An 18,094-nucleotide genomic window follows, 5' to 3' on the forward strand; every position below is an offset into this window, starting at 1 on the left:
TTGCACCCCATAGATTGGCTGTGCGCCCCTAAGATTGCCCCTTAGAATTCTGCACCCAGAGCAACCACTCCTGTGGTCCCTCCCACGCAACGCCACTGGTTGGACCCTCGTGCTAGAGGTCCCTTGTTCATAGGCACTGAAAGTGGGAGTGCAGAGATGCTCAGCGCACTCAAAATAACCATGCTGGAGCTCAGAAGATAAATGAGCAGCATCAATGCCTTTAAATGTCATCTTGTCAGAGAGGTCAAATATCAGGCTTTGTCTTCTGACAGGTTGCTGCTTATTCTTTTAACATAGAGATCAGCATTCACTTTTCTTTCTCAGACTGCAAAGTATGAGGATGTTGTAATACGAACTATGTGACAATCTTGCTGAATGTGAAATGAAAGGCTATAGGATTTTTATTTTTTACTAACATACAACAAACCTGAACTGCGCAAATATTTCAAAACATAACAGCAGTTAGGCAAGCATGAATGAAGCACTTTATTTTGTAACTCTGAAGTGTGATGGAAATATTTTAAGAGGATCGAAACAAATCTATACACTTTACTTGATGATGCACAAATAATAAATTTTCACAGAAACCGAATTTCCACACATTATCATTTCTGTTCTGATTAATGGTATCAGTGAAACTTCACGTTTGCACAATTTTACTGGCCATTCCCATGAAAATGTGCTGTCTGTAAATGACACATACGCACCATGCATTCATAATATCTTTGTGACAGTGTGCTCGTAAGTGCTTCACTGGCAATATACAATACCCTTAACACCATTCTCCTGCAGAATGGGTGTGGCTCTTTTGCTACACTTGTTCTATTTTGGTGCTTGGATTTTCCCCAATCCCTATGACTTCAATCAGGGCCGGATGGGGAACCTAAAGCAACCCTCGCAAGTATGACAGGCCAGCAGTGGGTGGGCATGCAAGTTTGAAGCACTGCTGCTTTTGTTACTGGGCGGTACAAAAGGGGGTGGTGATGGACGGAGCATCTGAACCAATCAAACACTCACACCCAGTGAAGAGATCTGGGTTCAATCCATCACTGTTCTTTAGCCCAATTGCCACCCCAGTTCAGACATGGCCATATGCAAATCAGGCTGACCTTGTGCCTCATGGGAACAGTCCAACCCGAACTGCCAAGCCATGCCTTCCCTGGACCGGAAACAAGCTTCTGAGGACCGGTTTCTGGCATTTCAGCCATCTTCAGCCTGGCTTGCTTGAATCCAGTGGCAAAGTGAGCAAGAGACTCACGTCTGAGCATACCCTGCCAACTTATGGCGAACAAAGCGGTACAAAAGGGGGTGGTGATGGACGGAGCATCTGAACCAATCAAACACTCACTCAGTTCGGGCTGGACTGTTCCCATGAGGCACAGGGTCAGACTGATTTGCATATGGCCATGTATGAACTGGGGTGGCAGAGTGGGCTAAAGAACGGTGATGGATTAAACCCAGATCTGTTGACTGGGTGTGAGTGTTTGATTGGTTCAGATGCTCCGTCCATAACCACCCCCTTTTGTACCGCTTTTGTTACTGGGGGCCGATATCGCAGCACTGCTGGAAAACCGGTCCCCAGTGACAAACCCAGCCCCCACTGGAGCAAAACTGGCAATCAGCCTTCCAGCCTCTCTGGGAAACGCCTGATGCCTACTATAGCCAGTCCAGCCCAGACATCAATCACATAACATAGCAGCAATCCCACTCTGATAATTGTTCCACCACCATTGCCCTTGTTATTGAAAGTACCTCAGTGCATTAAGTGTGTGTCTACACACTGTTTCAGGCATAGTGATGGAGGTGGTTTGTAATTGACAGAGGCTTTCTTCTTCTAAGGTGCAGATACACTCTACTAGTCCTTAGTGCTGGGAATGTGTAGTTATTGAAAGAATCTCTCCACTTCTAAGGTGTGCAGACATTAGAGCTGACAACAGTTTGTTAGTGAGAAAATCTTTCTGTGTTCTATGGAGGCACCGTATCTTAGACCCTGATTTTGGGGATGACACTTAGGGGGTCATTAGTGTGGCGGGCTGATCACCACTGCCAATGTGACGGTCGCGACCCGCCTGCCATATTCCACCTCCCGCCTACCATTTCCCACCCCGCCATATTACGAAGACAGAGGAGACCCGGGCGGACGGAAAGACTGTCCGCCAGTTTTCCGTTGGTCAGATATGCGACCGGGCGGAAAAGGGCTACACTACATTAGGATGCCCAACGGTGCAGGGCTTTCCATGGCGGATACTCTGCCATGGAAAGTCAGGCAGAGTTTACTTTTTGGGGTCCGTTGCGGGACCCCAGGTGTTGGAGGTGGGGGGTTCACTTAGGGGCTATCCATGGTACCCCCCTCCATTTGCATGCACAAGGTGGCCGGCATCACGCGGTGCCTGCCACATTGTGCATGCAAATGCAGAACATGCTTTTTGTGCATTGCGGTGGGTGCTACTGACAGCACAGCCCGCCACAATGCATAATATGCAGGATGCGACCGCCAGGGTGGTGATCGCATCCTAACTTGCACAGTGGGACCGACGCACCCCTGGCGGCTGGTCCCGTATACCGTTACATTGGTCCGCCCGCCATCGTAATGATCTCCTAAGTGAGAAAAGTCTCTGCTCTGAGGTCTTACAGGTACTGCATTATTTTCAGGTCAGCTTATAGGTTTGTTTTAGAGCCATTCCATCAGGCTCCACCAAGCTGAATCTACAATGCAGGGCTTTCTTTTCATGTTATAAATTCATAAAGGATTTCATTTTTTTATGTGTACTTGCTTGTTTCTGCCAGTGTCGTCAGCTGAATCTGCAGATCATGCCTCCTCCGCCAGTGTAACTCTTTGTTTCTTTTCTCTTGCAGGGTTCCCTGATAATCAGCCGTCGAGCTCTCAATTTAAGACTTAGTCATGAATAACTCAAGTGATGCAAGCGTTGCTGGGAATGGGACTATACTGGGAAGCCCCTACAAGACGGTGGAGGTGGTCTTCATTGTTCTTGTGGCCGGATCCCTCAGCTTGGTGACCATCATTGGCAACATTCTGGTCATGGTCTCCATCAAGGTTAACCGCCACCTGCAGACTGTGAACAACTACTTCCTGTTCAGCCTGGCATGTGCAGACTTGATCATTGGCGTGTTCTCTATGAACCTATACACGCTCTATACTGTGATCGGCTACTGGCCCCTGGGGCCAGTGGTCTGCGACCTGTATCTTGCTCTTGACTATGTTGTAAGCAATGCATCTGTCATGAACCTTCTCATCATTAGCTTCGACAGGTTCTTCTGTGTCACCAAGCCACTGTCATACCCAGTGAAGCGTACCACCAAGATGGCTGGCATGATGATTGCGGCTGCCTGGGTACTTTCCTTCGTCCTCTGGGCACCTGCCATTCTCTTCTGGCAATTCATCGTCGGTGGGAGGACAGTACCAGATGGGGAGTGCTACATTCAATTTTTCTCCAATGCTGCAGTTACCTTTGGCACTGCTATTGCGGCTTTCTACCTGCCTGTCATCATTATGTCCATCTTGTACTTGCAGATATCCCGTGCCAGCAAGAGCAGAGTTAAGAAGGATAACAAGAAAGAGCCAACTCCTAGCCAGGACCCAATTTCTCCCAGCCTAGTGCAAGGAAATATAGTGAAGCCGAACAACAATAATATCGCTGTCACTGAAGATGGACTTGAGCATAGCAAAATTCAGAACGGCAAAGCCACCAGTGATAATGCAGCAGGGAACTGCGTCCAGGGGTCCGGCGAGGAGAAGGAAATCTCCAATGACTCCACCTCGGTCAGCATTGTGGCATCCAATGTAAAGGACGAGGAACCTTCAACTATGATCTCCAGGGCCTCTGTCACTGAAACCAACTCAAAGGCATCAAACTCCAAGCTGTCTTGTCTCCGCATTGTCACCAAGTCCCCCAAGGGGGACTGCATCGCCACTGCCGACACAATGGTGGAAATTGTACCCGGTGCCAACGGGAGGAATGGTGAAGAGAAGCAGAAGACAGTGGCTCGCAAAATTGTCAAGATGACGAAGCAGCCAGTCAAAAAGAAGCTACCTCCATCTAGGGAGAAGAAGGTGACAAGGACTATCTTGGCCATCCTGCTGGCCTTTATAATCACCTGGACACCTTACAATGTGATGGTCCTGATAAATACCTTCTGCGTAAGCTGTATACCCAACACAGTTTGGACGATCGGCTACTGGCTTTGCTACATTAATAGCACTATCAACCCCGCTTGCTATGCCCTCTGCAATGCCACCTTCAAGAAAACCTTTAAGCACCTTCTAATGTGTCAGTACAAGAACATAGGTGCCACGAGGTAAAAGCAAAGCAGGGGGGAAGAATACCCACGCTTCGTAACTACGCTGTAGCACTTTACACATTAACAAGGAACACACTGTGCCATAAGTGGAACCCCCACTCTGTACATGATCTGCTCCACCTTCAATGACTGCACATGGATGCTTTTCAGTAACTTCAAAGTTTGAGGGTGGAAGCAAGAAATGGGGAATTCAAAACACTCTTGCTCTGGAGCATTGTTCCTTGATATTTGATGATGATTTATAGAGAAGGGCTTTGACGCTATCCTTTGTCAATGCCTATGTATTACTAACCACTTTTTTGTGTTTGTGTATCCAAAAAACAATATGTAAAGAAATGTCAATCTACAGTAATAACATGGAAGAGGTAAGGTATGGGAAAGAGTGGAAAATAAAAAAGAGAAGAAGGAGGATAGGCAGGCAAGAGAAAAGTAACAAATCCAAAGAAAGATTTACAAGGTGTGTTTCCAAATCTCAGCGCTTCCTTACTTGATTGGTCTGCTTGCGTAAGAAGAGGTGAAAAGCCTAGAACAGGGAATCTATTAGAATGTGCTTCTTTCCTTTCAGCAAACCAAAAGCTGGTCGTCCCACCTTACCACACAGTGCCATTGGTACAGTTCTCATAACCATTCTATCTGCTCCCCATTGGCAAGTTAATTATCCTAGGATTTGAGTAAAAATTACCTCAGCTAGGATAATAACAGGCGAGTTTGCAAGGATATCCCCAAATGCCAAAGTCTTTGAGTAACACAGTGTCCTCTGGTTAGTAGTACCCAAAAACATTCGCAGTGGTATCGGTGCAACATCCAATATATACCTACACTTGTGATGTGGAAGACAAAATCACCTTCTAGCTCAAAACGCTCCCAATGGAATAGTGCACGACAGGGAACTGAGTACATAAGAGCAATTGAATGCTCTTTTAATACTGGAAACAATGTTTGGCAATGTTTGATTATCTCCTACTTACTGCAAAGTGAAAGGGCTGTATGAGGAGATGGGACTCAGTTGCATCTGCCACCATAAGGGAGAGCTGATCACTGCTGGCTTAGAATCTGCAACTTTCAGTCGTACATAGATGTACAAATAACATTGACCAGTTGAACTTTTTCTGTCAGAGCATGTCCTTGTGGAGTTCCTCAAGCCTCCATTCTGTCCACATTGTTGTTACTTTATACATGATATAGTGGCCACACCTTATGAAGTGCTTTCAGTTTAGTCTTTTTCTGTTGGCAGACAATGCCCAAATAATTTGTCAAGATTACACGGGAGGCCTCACATGTTGTTGTTCAATGACTTGGCAGTCTTTCAAGGGTTGAGAGCTGAATGAGTCTCATCATTTAAAACTCAATAGAGATAAGAGAGATATTCTTCGCCCTGTAAGACCCTCACTTTTTTGGCTTACATCATTGGGCACCAAGCCTTTCAATACATCAAGCTGGTCTACGTCTTTTGTGAAGCCTCTTAAGGCCATTTTTAGCTGCAAGGTGTAGAAGTTTTGTAAGTAGGATCACTTCAGTGCCAAGATGCACAGCCTTGGGTGAATGCTACATGTTACAAATCACAAAAAGAACATAAATAAATAAAATTAGGTTAATTGTTGGCCAGGCCAGATAACAGCACCTATCAAGACCTCCTATATCCAGCTATATTTAAGAAAGCGTGTGTTTATCTCTTCTCATTTCCTCATAGAGATAACATTTTGTAAGCATTTGTGTCAGCACAATTGGATTTCTGCAACTCTATTTTGATCTCTCCTATTACTTGATTCACAAGTTAGAGTTAACTAGAATTATGCTGCAAGGCTGACCCCTGGACTTCACCCAAGAGAGCACATCCTGCCGCCCTTGGTTTCTTGATTTCTTTTCTGCCCCTCAAGGAAAGAGCGGATCATCTTCAATTGTATGTGTTTGGTTAACAGAGACATTTTTGTCCCCAGACAATCACCATTCAGCCACTGTTTCCAGGGATGCAGCCTCAGACTTGCGCTGAGATCCAAAGAGAAATGTCTTTTGAAGGTCCAATGTCCCACCTAAAGATGGTTGGCAGCCAGACATTTCCTATGGTAGCTGAGTTTAATAGGACCTCCCTGGTTCTTTGTCTTTGCCAAGAAACTAATCTGCATACATTGTGGAAATCCTTTTCCATCATTAAGTTAACAAGGGAAACTTTCAGTGTGTTTTATGATGGTTAATATCATGGGTTTATTAGCATCTAGAGGCCCTCAAGGTCATCAAGGTGAATGCTGAACTCTGTACATACAAAACCTTACATTATTCTTCCATAATGTGTCTAGGATGTTCCCTGTCTTTCAGCAGCCCTTATAAAAGGAGGCACGAAGGGGCACGTGAAAGTTCTTTTTGGTAAATCACGCTGTCCCAGTCAGACAACAATAACACCTGATACAAATGGGAGTGGGCTGGAACCAACATAGATCATAAATAAGGAGGAACACAAGACTTCCTCTAGATGGGTCTTTGCAGTAACAAAATGCTTGGCCAGGCCCACAGTCCCTTGATTTTCCTGCTCATTGTCACCACATTGCTGAAAAATAGATCCTCAGTGTCTATTCCTGGATTTCTCATAGTCACCTAATGTACCCCATCTCTGATGGATGATTTATTGAATTTCCCCCATCATCCCATCCACTCTCTTGCAGCCCAGTCTCTGCTATTAGAAGCACTACAGGATCTTCCACACTCCATTGATCCCTGATCTTTGAGATTCATTCATACAAATCCTACACCTGGGTCTTCTAACACCCCTTGTGTTATGGCCTCTAGACCCTTTTGTTAGGTTATCTTTGGTTTTCTTTGGGAACAACTGTGTTCATGCTTTTATTCTTTCTTCTACTATGTTGGTTAACATAGCCCCAATGCAGTTAAAAAACAAACACTCTACAAGTTTTACCATTGTTAACCCAATTACAAACCTTCTGTGGTGACCATATGTAGTTGAGAAATTCAACAAACTACTGAAACTGATCAATGCATAAAATATGCTCCTGAACCTGTGAGTCAACCGAGAGCATGCTCACTTTCCAGCATGTGATTCAGTGTGTTCTGCGTCAAGTATTTAGCGTGAGTCAGTTAGGAACATGCTCACCGCCAACGCGTGATTCAGTTAGCATCATGCCTACTTTTCCATGTGTGAATCAATCTGGACCGAGCCTACTCTTCGGGATATAGTTCAGTCAGGACAATGCTGACTTCCAATGTGTGATTCAGTCAGTCCTGCAACCACTTTTTTCAGTGTTACTCAGTCACGACCAGGCCCATTATTAAGTGCGCGATTCAGTCAAGTTCATACCCACGCTTAAACATGTGGTTCAAATTCATTATTAGTAAAACTGTGCCTGGTTCTCTGCATGCGATTCGGTCAGTACAACTCCTGCTCTTTATATTCAGTCCGAAAAGCACTCACTCGTCTGCATGTGATTCAGTTAGGACCACGACTGATCTTTAGCATGTACTTCCACCAAGACCACATCAACTATCAGCGTGTTTCAGTCAAGGCTGAGATTGCTGATCAAGACATGGGTCAATAGGAATACGACTGGTCTGCATCATATGATTGCCTGGCAGGGACCACTCCTGGGTCTTGCAACGAGACATCCTTTGTGTACACGGTGTCATCTTCATATGCTCACCCTCCTGTACATATCAAACGATAGTGTAGTATTATTTCTGATAAGTTGGATTCAATGCCCGGAGACGCTGACGTTCAGACTGTCCATTCCTGTTTCCCTCACATAGGAGCAATTTTCTCAATGCAAAGGTATGTTGTAGAGTCCATCAGAGCTCCCCTGTCTCCCATTTTATGTAACAAGCATTTGTGTTTTTATAGGGTTTGCATCATCACTCATGTCTTACCCTTCAATTCTGTCCAGATAACACACAGTTTTATCTGCACATAGTCAGCAAGTAGAATGACTACGGTGCTATGCTGAGGATGGGTGAGTTCTACTGAAATAATGTAAAATGATTCAATAGTGGGACCCTTCCTCCACAACGGTCTGGGTGAAATAATACAACGCAATTGCAAATCGAACATGATTAGTATTCTTATCTTCTGACCCTTTGCCACAGAGGTATTAAAACGTGTGGTTCTCCTTCGAACCAGCGGGTATCTATGATGTGCACTCAGCAATCAGCTTTAAAGTCCTTTCATATTTTTCATCCATATAAGGTTTCTCCTTGTTTTTCCTCGCTTGGAGCAGGCAGTGGTAATAGGTGCCATGGTAAATTGACCAGTGAACTCTGCAAAAAGTTTACACTGGGGATTACCCCAGTATCAGAATTTGAAAAATTGTTGATACAATGAGTAAGTGGTCTTAAATTGAGAATCCATATTTCTGCCTCAGTAACAATCTCGTATGGAAGTTATGGATGTTACTTTGTCTTTTTCTAGGATGCTGAATGACTCTACTGCCATATACCTTCCATCAGGAAACTGATGCTGTGAGAATCCTTTTGGACCTACATTCTGAAATTCAGTCACCTCATCCACAGCCATAGTAAAATTCTAATCCCTGGCCCCTACTTGAGAAAACACTTTTCCCCTCTGTTCTATATCTAACACTGTCTTATTTCATTTTCAAAACCACTTTTTTTACTACTGGATTTATTCGAGCTTACTGAAAAGTAGGATGAGTTCAATAAGTCAGATATGTTTGTTCTCAGTTCAATATTGAATCTTAAAGGCCCTTCTTCTCTGAAGGTCTGCACCTGTTACTGCTTGATTAATGCAGTTATCAGGTCAGGCAGCCTTTATTCATGCAAAATACATTCTTTCTTTAACTAGATTCCAAATAGGCTGACTGCTGGGTTGGTCAGCACCCTCCATTCAATGTCCGGTTGTCCACAAATCTACTTCCTTTGCCCTAGCCAACTTTTTAGGTGATGAACAACTAAAGCAAGTAAAGCCTGTAGGTAGCCACGTGGAAAGTCTCAAAATGGTTCAGCTTCTGTCCAACCAACTATCTGAGCATTTGAGTCCATCAATTTTTAACCCAGTCCTCATGCAAGCGAGGACTACTGTGTTGACCCCTCAATGCATTTAGGATATTGGGGCGGAGCTTTTGAAAATTCCAGAAGTGTGATATTGTCCTCCTAAAATCCCCTACAACAGTCTATATAGAAAATAACATTTTCAATATAAGATACATAGACTTGCAGTCAAGATCTCCTCTTTAGTATGCATTTTGCATAAAGCCAACAACTCTATTGCCTGATCAGCCAAACTGTCTACAGTTGAACATACTCAGGGCAGTGACTCTGCTCTCTATAATGGACATAGTTAGAGTTTGTGGTCAACTCTAACTAGGCCCATTTTAATATCTCACATATCCTGTCCTTGCTGTGTCACATAACAGTTTGAGTCTTTATTGGGTCTGGGACACAAGACATCTACAGAATACTCACTCAAAAGTTGTTTATTGAACTTGGCTTTCTGTTAGGTCAAAGTAAGTAATTATTTCCAGCTGTGATGTATCTCAGAGTACCTGCTTATTGTAGACAAGGCATGCCTGACCTAGGTCTAGGGGCACTGGTTCCAAGCCAGAGTTTTATGATAACGACTATGCTCATACCGCTTGATGTGTATGTTCTTAAAATCAGGCCTGGATTGTGACACCCCAAGACATAGTCCTCAACACAACAAATATATTAATGCCCAGGGTATCACATGTAATAACTTTCTTTCACACGCCAATCCAGAGGACCCTCAGATTAATTATAAGCTTCTTCCAATGCTGCCAAATTGAACGTGACAGGGACAATGAAAAAAGCTCTTGAGGACAACATTTACTAATCAGAAATGGGGGTAGGCTACAAGAACTGTTGGTAATTTGTTGCACTATCCAAATCCCTCAGATAAAGATATCAACTTGTTAGTTAAAGGATGGGGTGTACATTTAATGCAGGGGTTCAAAAAGCCAGCATTCTCCCCGCTCTTGCAAATCTAGTTGCATAAAAGGTAGCTTTGGATGCAATCACCATTTGCAAAATGTAATGTCAAGTGTATGTGGCATATACTGAGGCCAAGCAAGAGGTTATATTGTGCATGAAAGGGACATGTTTATGTCAAGTGTATTTTCATCGCACTGTAGGGGGAAAAGTGGACACATGAACAGTCTATTGTTTGAGGAACTTATGATCTGGTATTGAAACAATATTGCAGAATTGTATGTAATGCAATGACTTTGCAGGTTCCTGCTGTAACTGATTGTCTGAATGGGAACCCTACATTGGATCAGGGAGATCTTCTCTCCTACCTGAGACTCAGGTGAGGCTCTTCCAGGAAACGCCCAAGGAGATCTGGATGCCAACCTGTGCCAGTGAGTCCATCACAATAACCAAACTGAGAAAACATCACCTCAACTCACCAAGGGCGGTTTTGTAGAGCCTCTTAAAAGCAGCCCCAAAGCCTTCGCCGTCATAGGACATGATGGCCAACCAAAGGACCAGTCAGTCCTCTGGACCTTCAGCCATGGCAGTAGTCTTCCAAAATGAACTTTCAAAATGGCTGCCATTTGAATATATAGGAGCCATACATGTGTTATCGCTAAACTTTGCAATACCCAAGGGAATAAATACATGGAGATGCAGGAAAAGAACTGAGGGCACCAAACATACTTATGTTTTTCGCTTCTGGAAGAGATGTTTTATCTGATCATGCATTGATGTCAGAACGTATGCAGATGGACACTTTGTGTTCCTGGTTGTTCAAGAGTCCACTGAAAGCAGCCACACCATCGACATCTTTGTTTTTGTTGAATGATGAGAGTAAACCAAAACTATGTTATTTTGCTCTTAGCTGAGAAATTTGCAGATAACAAATGATTCTTCAATACATACTCAAGCGTATTCACTAACTAGATCATATACAGTGCAGTTGCCCCATAATCCCTGGGAAACTGATTTTGCCTCATCTTGAAATATCTGGTGGATGGATATATATCAAAAACACCTGATGACTGTCCTTGTGAAAATTGTTCCAAATACTCTGGTTCTCACTGCAGAATTTAAAGCTCACTCTTTTTATTCCACAAATATCCTTACATCGAAAACAGAAAATCTGATTTGTTTGGAAAGAATGCATATGTGGACCCCAACTGAAAACAGACAGTAATTAAGATAATTTTGAAGTGATAAACTTACTTTCTTCCTTTTAATTTCCTACAGGTGTTTCAAATCTTATCCAGTAAGGAAGCATATTATATTGTCTCTTATATGGATAATACATGTACTTATGACTTAAACTGACACAACAACCAACCATGTATTTTTATGTTCATTGCGATAAGCATCCCATCAATCCATGATGATCCATAGAGTGTCATCCGCATCAGCACACAATCATCTGTGCCAATACACAGTCATCTATGACAAGTTATGCTCATCCATACTAACTTGGGTTCCTTCAAGCCACTCAAGACATTAAATACCCGGTCAGTATAAAAAGATGTCAAAATATGGTGGTCGATACATGCCCATGGTCATCACTCCCAGCTCTGGGACATTAGTACAACATTTTGGCTGTTAGTGATTAGTTATCCAAACAGTCAAAGCTCCATCAACTCGTGTCCATGCCACTGAACCTTAACTTATGTTAATGTGGACAACTGATGACATCTACCATAACTTAAGATCATCCTCACCAACCAATCATCAGCTATGACAACTTATGATCTTTCATGCCAACTCAACTCATGATGATCTGTACCATCTTCAAATCAACTATGACAATGTGCTTGATTCATTGCTCCACCATGTGTATCACTGTTAACTTGTGATCATCTACAACAGCTCAAGGTCATCCATCCTGGTGGTTTCATCCGTCATGTTTATGGGTAATCCCTCATGTTTAGCTGAATCCACTTTTGTGGATCATCAGCAAGTCAGAATCCAAGGCAATACATAATCGCATAGTTTAGCCTATCAACATCCATGCTCAAATACTTATTATCCTCATCGACTAATGATCATGAACTTCAATTCATGATCAAATGTGCCAATTCATGATACTGTGTGACAAATCCTTATCATCTAGAAAAACTAATAGCAATCATTTATAGTTTCATGATCATCACCACTTTTTGTGTTCGATAAGGTGAATTGAAAAAGATCTGTGCCAATCCACTATCACCACTTTCAACTTTTGATTATTTCAACCAGTTCACAAGACTGTCAGCTCATGATCATGTCGATGAAACAATAAATAACAGTACAAACTACTAATCATCCATGTCAAAGCAAGCCATACCCCCTCTGACTCCTTACTACCTGTTCAGCAATAAATGCATCCTTTTGAGGGGCTGGCAATGTAGGCAGTTCTCAGAGCATTGGTTCTGTAAGAGCAGATACAGTTTTGGAACTCGTAGCTGTAATCTAAGTTATTTTAAAGTGAGTGACAGCCATAACACCGCAAAGCACACTGTAATTCTACCAAAGCAGAAGAGTTGCACAATTGGGGGTGGGGAACAGAGGTGATTTATTTAAAACATGTGCTGCTTACCTGTTCTGAAAGATATTGGCAAAAACAGATCATCCCATGAAATAATTAACCACAAATTGCAGCCACCATGATTTTGGCCATTTTCCCACCATTTCCCAAAAGAGACACAAATTCACCCAAATTGAAAATGTAGACTTTTGCTTGTGATCTGGCTCTAGAATATCATAACTCATTTGCTTCTACTAGGAAACTGCATTGAATCTAGGTCCAAATTTAAGGATTATGGGAACACAAACTGGCCTGAAACAGTGTCAAAAATTCTGTTTTGCAATTTGTCAACAACACAGAATAGAATGTGAGAAACTGAAAATCACTACATAGGAGAGGTGTGATGGTAGGGGTCCTGTTTTGACCATCATGTAACTTCGGGCCTGAATTTAGAGTTTTGAGGGGACTGGTAACTCCGCACTGGTCTAACAGTATCCTTCACAGTCCCTGCAGTATGGGGGGCCCTCGAGCTCCAGAGGCCCCTCCGGCACTATGCATGAGTGGCAGGCCCCTGAACTAAGAACTCCTGACTGGGTCCGGGGGAGGGAGGGCTTCTATGTACTTTAGAGGGGGTCTCCCTTAAGTTTAGTTACGCCACGGTTTCTCCGTCACAAACATGACATATATCTAATTTTCCTGATTTTAGGTGCCATAAGCTATAATGCTCTTGTAATAAAGTGGACAGGATGTCCGTCATGTTTGTGATGGAGTAACCCATCCACCAAATCTACATAAGTCTCTTAGTTTGGCTGAAACTACAGCACAAACAATGTGGATTCCTAGACGGATATCTTTCTTTACTGCACTTTGCATCAGCCCTAAATGTTTTTCCTGCTTCATACAACCCCAGGCAGCCCTGACTGCTGAGCTTTCAGAACACTGTCCTCTGTTTTTAGAACCCTTGCAGGGAAGTGAGGAGTAGGCGTGTTTCCGTGATGGATTTTGGTCATTCTTCCTCAAATGGCCCCGATGCGAGCTAGCCTCATACCTTATCTCCCTGACAGTGGATTCATTTTATTCTCCTTTCGCTGAATCAACAGTTCTTAACAGAGCCGTAAAATTGGCTCTGTAAATACTGCATGAGCCTGCCATTGTACACACAGTGAGATGCATTGAACGCGTCATTTCGCAGATGAGTAATTGGGTTGAACTGAGAAAATTACTCTGGGCTTACCTTTCGCCTGACCCCCGCCCCCTATTTTCTGCACCTCGGCCTGACATTCATGTTAGTGCAGCCACCTCCTGTTCCAACAAGAAGTAACACAGTTACTGTTTGCTGATTTCTTTTAGCATCAGTACAACCCATATTCTTTTATGGTGCATGGGACTAGATCTTCAATAGTTAGGCTACAAAGTTATGCTTACATTCACCCTAGGGTCACTTGTTCTTGGGTGCCACTAAATGTCATTAGCCAAAAGACATTATAAGCCACTGATGGTCCCAAAACTCTGGGGCATATTACCAACAACTAGCGATAATTATCGCTATGTTGGCTTAGCGGCAATATTTTTATCGCCGAGCTGCGGCGATTTTTATCGCTTAGGAACCTTGCTATTATCAAGGTTTATCTCCTAAGCGATAAAAATCGGCCGAAATGCATGAATATCGCTAACATCTTGGCACGCCCATTTTGCATGTCATTAGTGATAAATTTCACTGACATGCAAAGCGGGGCCCAAGATGGTCGCTATCTCCTACTAGCTGTCGCTAACTGGTGTTAGCGACAGCTAGGTAATAGGGAGATAATTTTATTTCCGCTTTCTTGGCTTTTAAAGCCAAAAAAAGCAGAGATAAACCCCCTTCATAATATGCCCCTCTATCTCTGTGGTGCTCAGCGGTATTCTGAACACTGCAGTCTTCTAGCAAGCCCAAGAAAGATCATCTTACTCTAATCACTAGAAACGAAATTCATTTATTAGGAGTGTACCCGCCCTTGCTTGAACTGGTGATGTTGTGACAGTAGATCGATACCCACAGCATACAACATCCTGGTGGTCTTGGCCCAGTTCTACATATGCTGAACACCTCCATTGAAATGACCATTCATGGCTGCCTTAGCAGAGAAGCAAACTACTGAACAGGGGCCCTGTACCTCAAGAACACCCTGAGTGCTGATTGTAGGAGAGTGATGGGGAAGTTTACTACTGTGAGGAACTTTAGGCCTCCAGTGCTTTTCATCCTGCATCTTCCACAGATATCAAATTGGCAAATCCACCCTCCCGGCATCCATCGTCCACATGTGCTAAAGTGTGCAAACATCTAATCACTTCTTTAGAAGGCAACATTCAATTTAAACAAGACAAGGTTTGGTTGAGGTATTTGTGGGAAGGTGTTCTATCTGAACTGCAGTCAAGGCCAAAGTAAACAGCTCTGATCAAATGGTAGTCAAAATCCCAAGCCTGGGGATACACCATATCAAACAGCTCTAACTGAGCTTGCCTCAGAAATGATCAAATCTTGCTTAATCTCTCTCTCTCTGCTATCTTTTTACATCTTTGCTTTGCTGCTTTCTCCTGATACAACATGAGGCATCTGGCCTAAATTATCAGGGGTTTCATTGTGGCATGTTCCCATCAAAGCTGTCATTTAGGTAGCATTAGAGCAAAATTGGCAGATATAGAAAATGTGATGTTGTCACGAGATATGAAGTCTCAGTTAAGACTAGGCTTGGTCCTCTCCTCTTTGAACTAACATGGCTGCCAAAAAGACAGACGGCAGTGCCGTTGAGAAGCCCAGGGACAAATCCTAGAGCAGGCATTGCTGAAATCCTTTGGATAATGTTACCAAGGGCCTCTTGGTCACAGTAAGCCGCAGATTAGGCCTACAAAAGTTTGTGTTTGTTCACTATCATTAAGCCTTCGTCAGAATTGTGTACTCTTTCAACCAAAATACCACTGGAGTGCCTGTCCTTTAAGGGGTTGCATTAATCAGCATCAGACTTTACTCCAGTTGTACTCCGAACACTCGGGACGCAATGTTGCCCACCTAAGCACTCTAATATTGCACTCTGCCAGAGATCTGATGGCCCATCATACAGGACTCTCACAAACTGCATTTTGTAGCATCTAAAGATGTACTACGTACTACAAAATTGCAATTCACAACTTACAAGTGTTAATCTCCACCTCCAACCTTCTTGTTTTTATTATGGGGAGATCCTCCGACATGTAAATGTACTACTTAGTATTAATTATGGGAGAGGCCTCGCGGTGGCTGTAAAAAGGGGATAACTTACTACTAAATCAGAGGGTTTTAAGAAGGAGTAAGTAAGGACTTAGGGTGGACTAAGAAGGGCTTTAAGAAAGGGTAGTCACCCACCCACAAAAGAGTAAGCCCATTGCTACTCACAAACTGCACTTCTAGAGTTACTACAGCCAAAAAGGATGCAAGAAAATAGTAAATGTATTCCAGGTCAGAGATGGACTAAGTCCGGCACCACACATGGCCTACCATGTGTACACTCTCTCAGATAGGAAATAATGTTAAATTAAATAAAAATATTTAAACTATTTAAAAATATACATACATTTGTTTAGTGTTAATGATAAAAAAAAACATATTTATTTTTTTCCAAATATTGTAATAACCTTTTTTAATTAAAATAAATGTAATATTTGTATTACAATATAATTAAATAGTTCTGTACATCACTTTTAGTTGTCTGTAATACATACAAAAAATGTTTTATAACTTCTAATGGGATTATTTTCAATATCATTTTTAGAAAAATAATTTTAATTTTAATTAATATATTTTAAATATTTTAAATAAATAGATTTTAATTCAAAATAAAGTCAATAGCACTATAGAGTTTTTATGATTATGCTCTATACTTAAAATAAATATGTAAAACTAGATTACATTAATATTTAACATAAAAATAGCTTTGCTCATTATTTTCAGGTTTAATAAACTTTTTTTACTGTTCCCTATGGTTTACCATAGAGAAATTTCTACAAGCAGGGCTGAGATCTCCCTAAAGTGTAAGAGTAAGCTTACAAATGTAAAATAGCCACAAGTATAAATTGCCTTTGTGAATACCCCTGTCAATCTCAAATCTCCTACGTCCCATTGATCAACAAGTGTTTGCCCTAGACCTCATTAATGTTGGACTATTTTGTTCAGTGCAGTTGTTGGCATGGCTTCTTAGTCAATCAAAGCTTTAAGAAATTCAATATCATTATCTTGCCATTTTATTTCAGCCAAAAAGCTAGTCTATCCCTTGCAGGCTGATTATTATAACCATTGATTCAAAGTGGAACTCTGATCCTTCTTTTTTATTGGCGGCTCAAGTCTTCGCCTTCATTAACCGTAACTTTTCCCCCCATCCCATTGACTAGGTTTAGTCCAGTATGTGCATCTACAGTTCTCTACTTTAATGTGAGCTTCTGTGTAGCACTTTTCAAGAGTCCACAGGTTCTTCACCCAATCTGGGATCTGATTTAAAGTAATTACAGATTAACAACAATGTTTTAGCAGCGGGTTGCCGGTCCATCCAGTGGCTGATGCTGAATGCTCATTATTATACGGTCACAGCTGATATTTATGAGATCAGAACCCCAGAGAAGCTCTCGAGTAGTGGCAACCCAACATTGGAGTTTGAGGACTGAAACAGCGCCAAGAGGCTATTGGAAAGTGCCATGCTGTCATGTCTAAAATCAGCATTAAAATAGCGTCATGAAATACTACTTGAATGCTTCTCATGGGAATTGATTAGGGCTTCCATAAATGGCTAGTGCTGTGTCTAAATGGCAAAGCATGGTTTGTAATGGTAAATATCTTTCAGAGCAATATCTGGCTGTCATTTGATGGTTTGTGGCCTGTAAACATTTTGGCTGACTATTGTCTTTTCTTAGGGCATTGTAACATCACCACTGATGCCCCTTTTTTTTAATTCTATTTCTGTTCCGTTATGGTTCTGTAGGACCACAATCTCTTCAATGTTTTGTGACCTCCAGATATACAAGGAAGGGAGACCATATACAATCTTCTTGAAGGGAAATGACCCACATCCTGTATTGGATGCCCCCTTAATTTCCTTCCTGATAGTCATTTCAGACAATGAAATCTATTGCAAACATCTTTACATCCATTAGTTTGGCAGTCGTTCCATACATTATTATGGCTTTCGGGTTTCAACAAATAAGGCACATAGCGGTGGATCTCTCGTCTCCATCAAGTCAGCTTCAGTATGATTGTGTAGGGTAAACCTCAAGGGGTCAAAGGACATGTCTAGCAATAAAAGGGTTTCCAGCAAGTGGTTACTTCAG

General features: G+C 42.3%; 1 protein-coding gene across 1 annotated transcript; it reads left to right on the top strand.

The window, feature by feature from the left end:
- Positions 1–2,881: 2,881 nt before the first annotated feature.
- On the top strand, positions 2,882–4,564 carry LOC147661172 (muscarinic acetylcholine receptor M2-like). The gene has a single exon (XM_086951266.1). The coding sequence runs from the start codon at positions 2,903–2,905 to the stop codon at positions 4,319–4,321; it is 1,419 nt and encodes a 472-aa protein (XP_086807392.1). The 5' UTR covers positions 2,882–2,902; the 3' UTR covers positions 4,322–4,564.
- Positions 4,565–18,094: the final 13,530 nt, after the last annotated feature.

The sequence above is a fragment of the Lissotriton vulgaris genome, unplaced genomic scaffold (genome assembly GCF_964263255.1).
Source record: "Lissotriton vulgaris unplaced genomic scaffold, aLisVul1.2 SCAFFOLD_348, whole genome shotgun sequence".
Taxonomy (NCBI): Eukaryota; Metazoa; Chordata; class Amphibia; order Caudata; family Salamandridae; genus Lissotriton; species Lissotriton vulgaris.

Coding starts and splice junctions, on each gene's coding strand:
- LOC147661172 (XM_086951266.1), top strand. CDS start 2,903: ATGAATAACTCAAGTGATGCAAGCGTTGCTGGGAATGGGACTATACTG.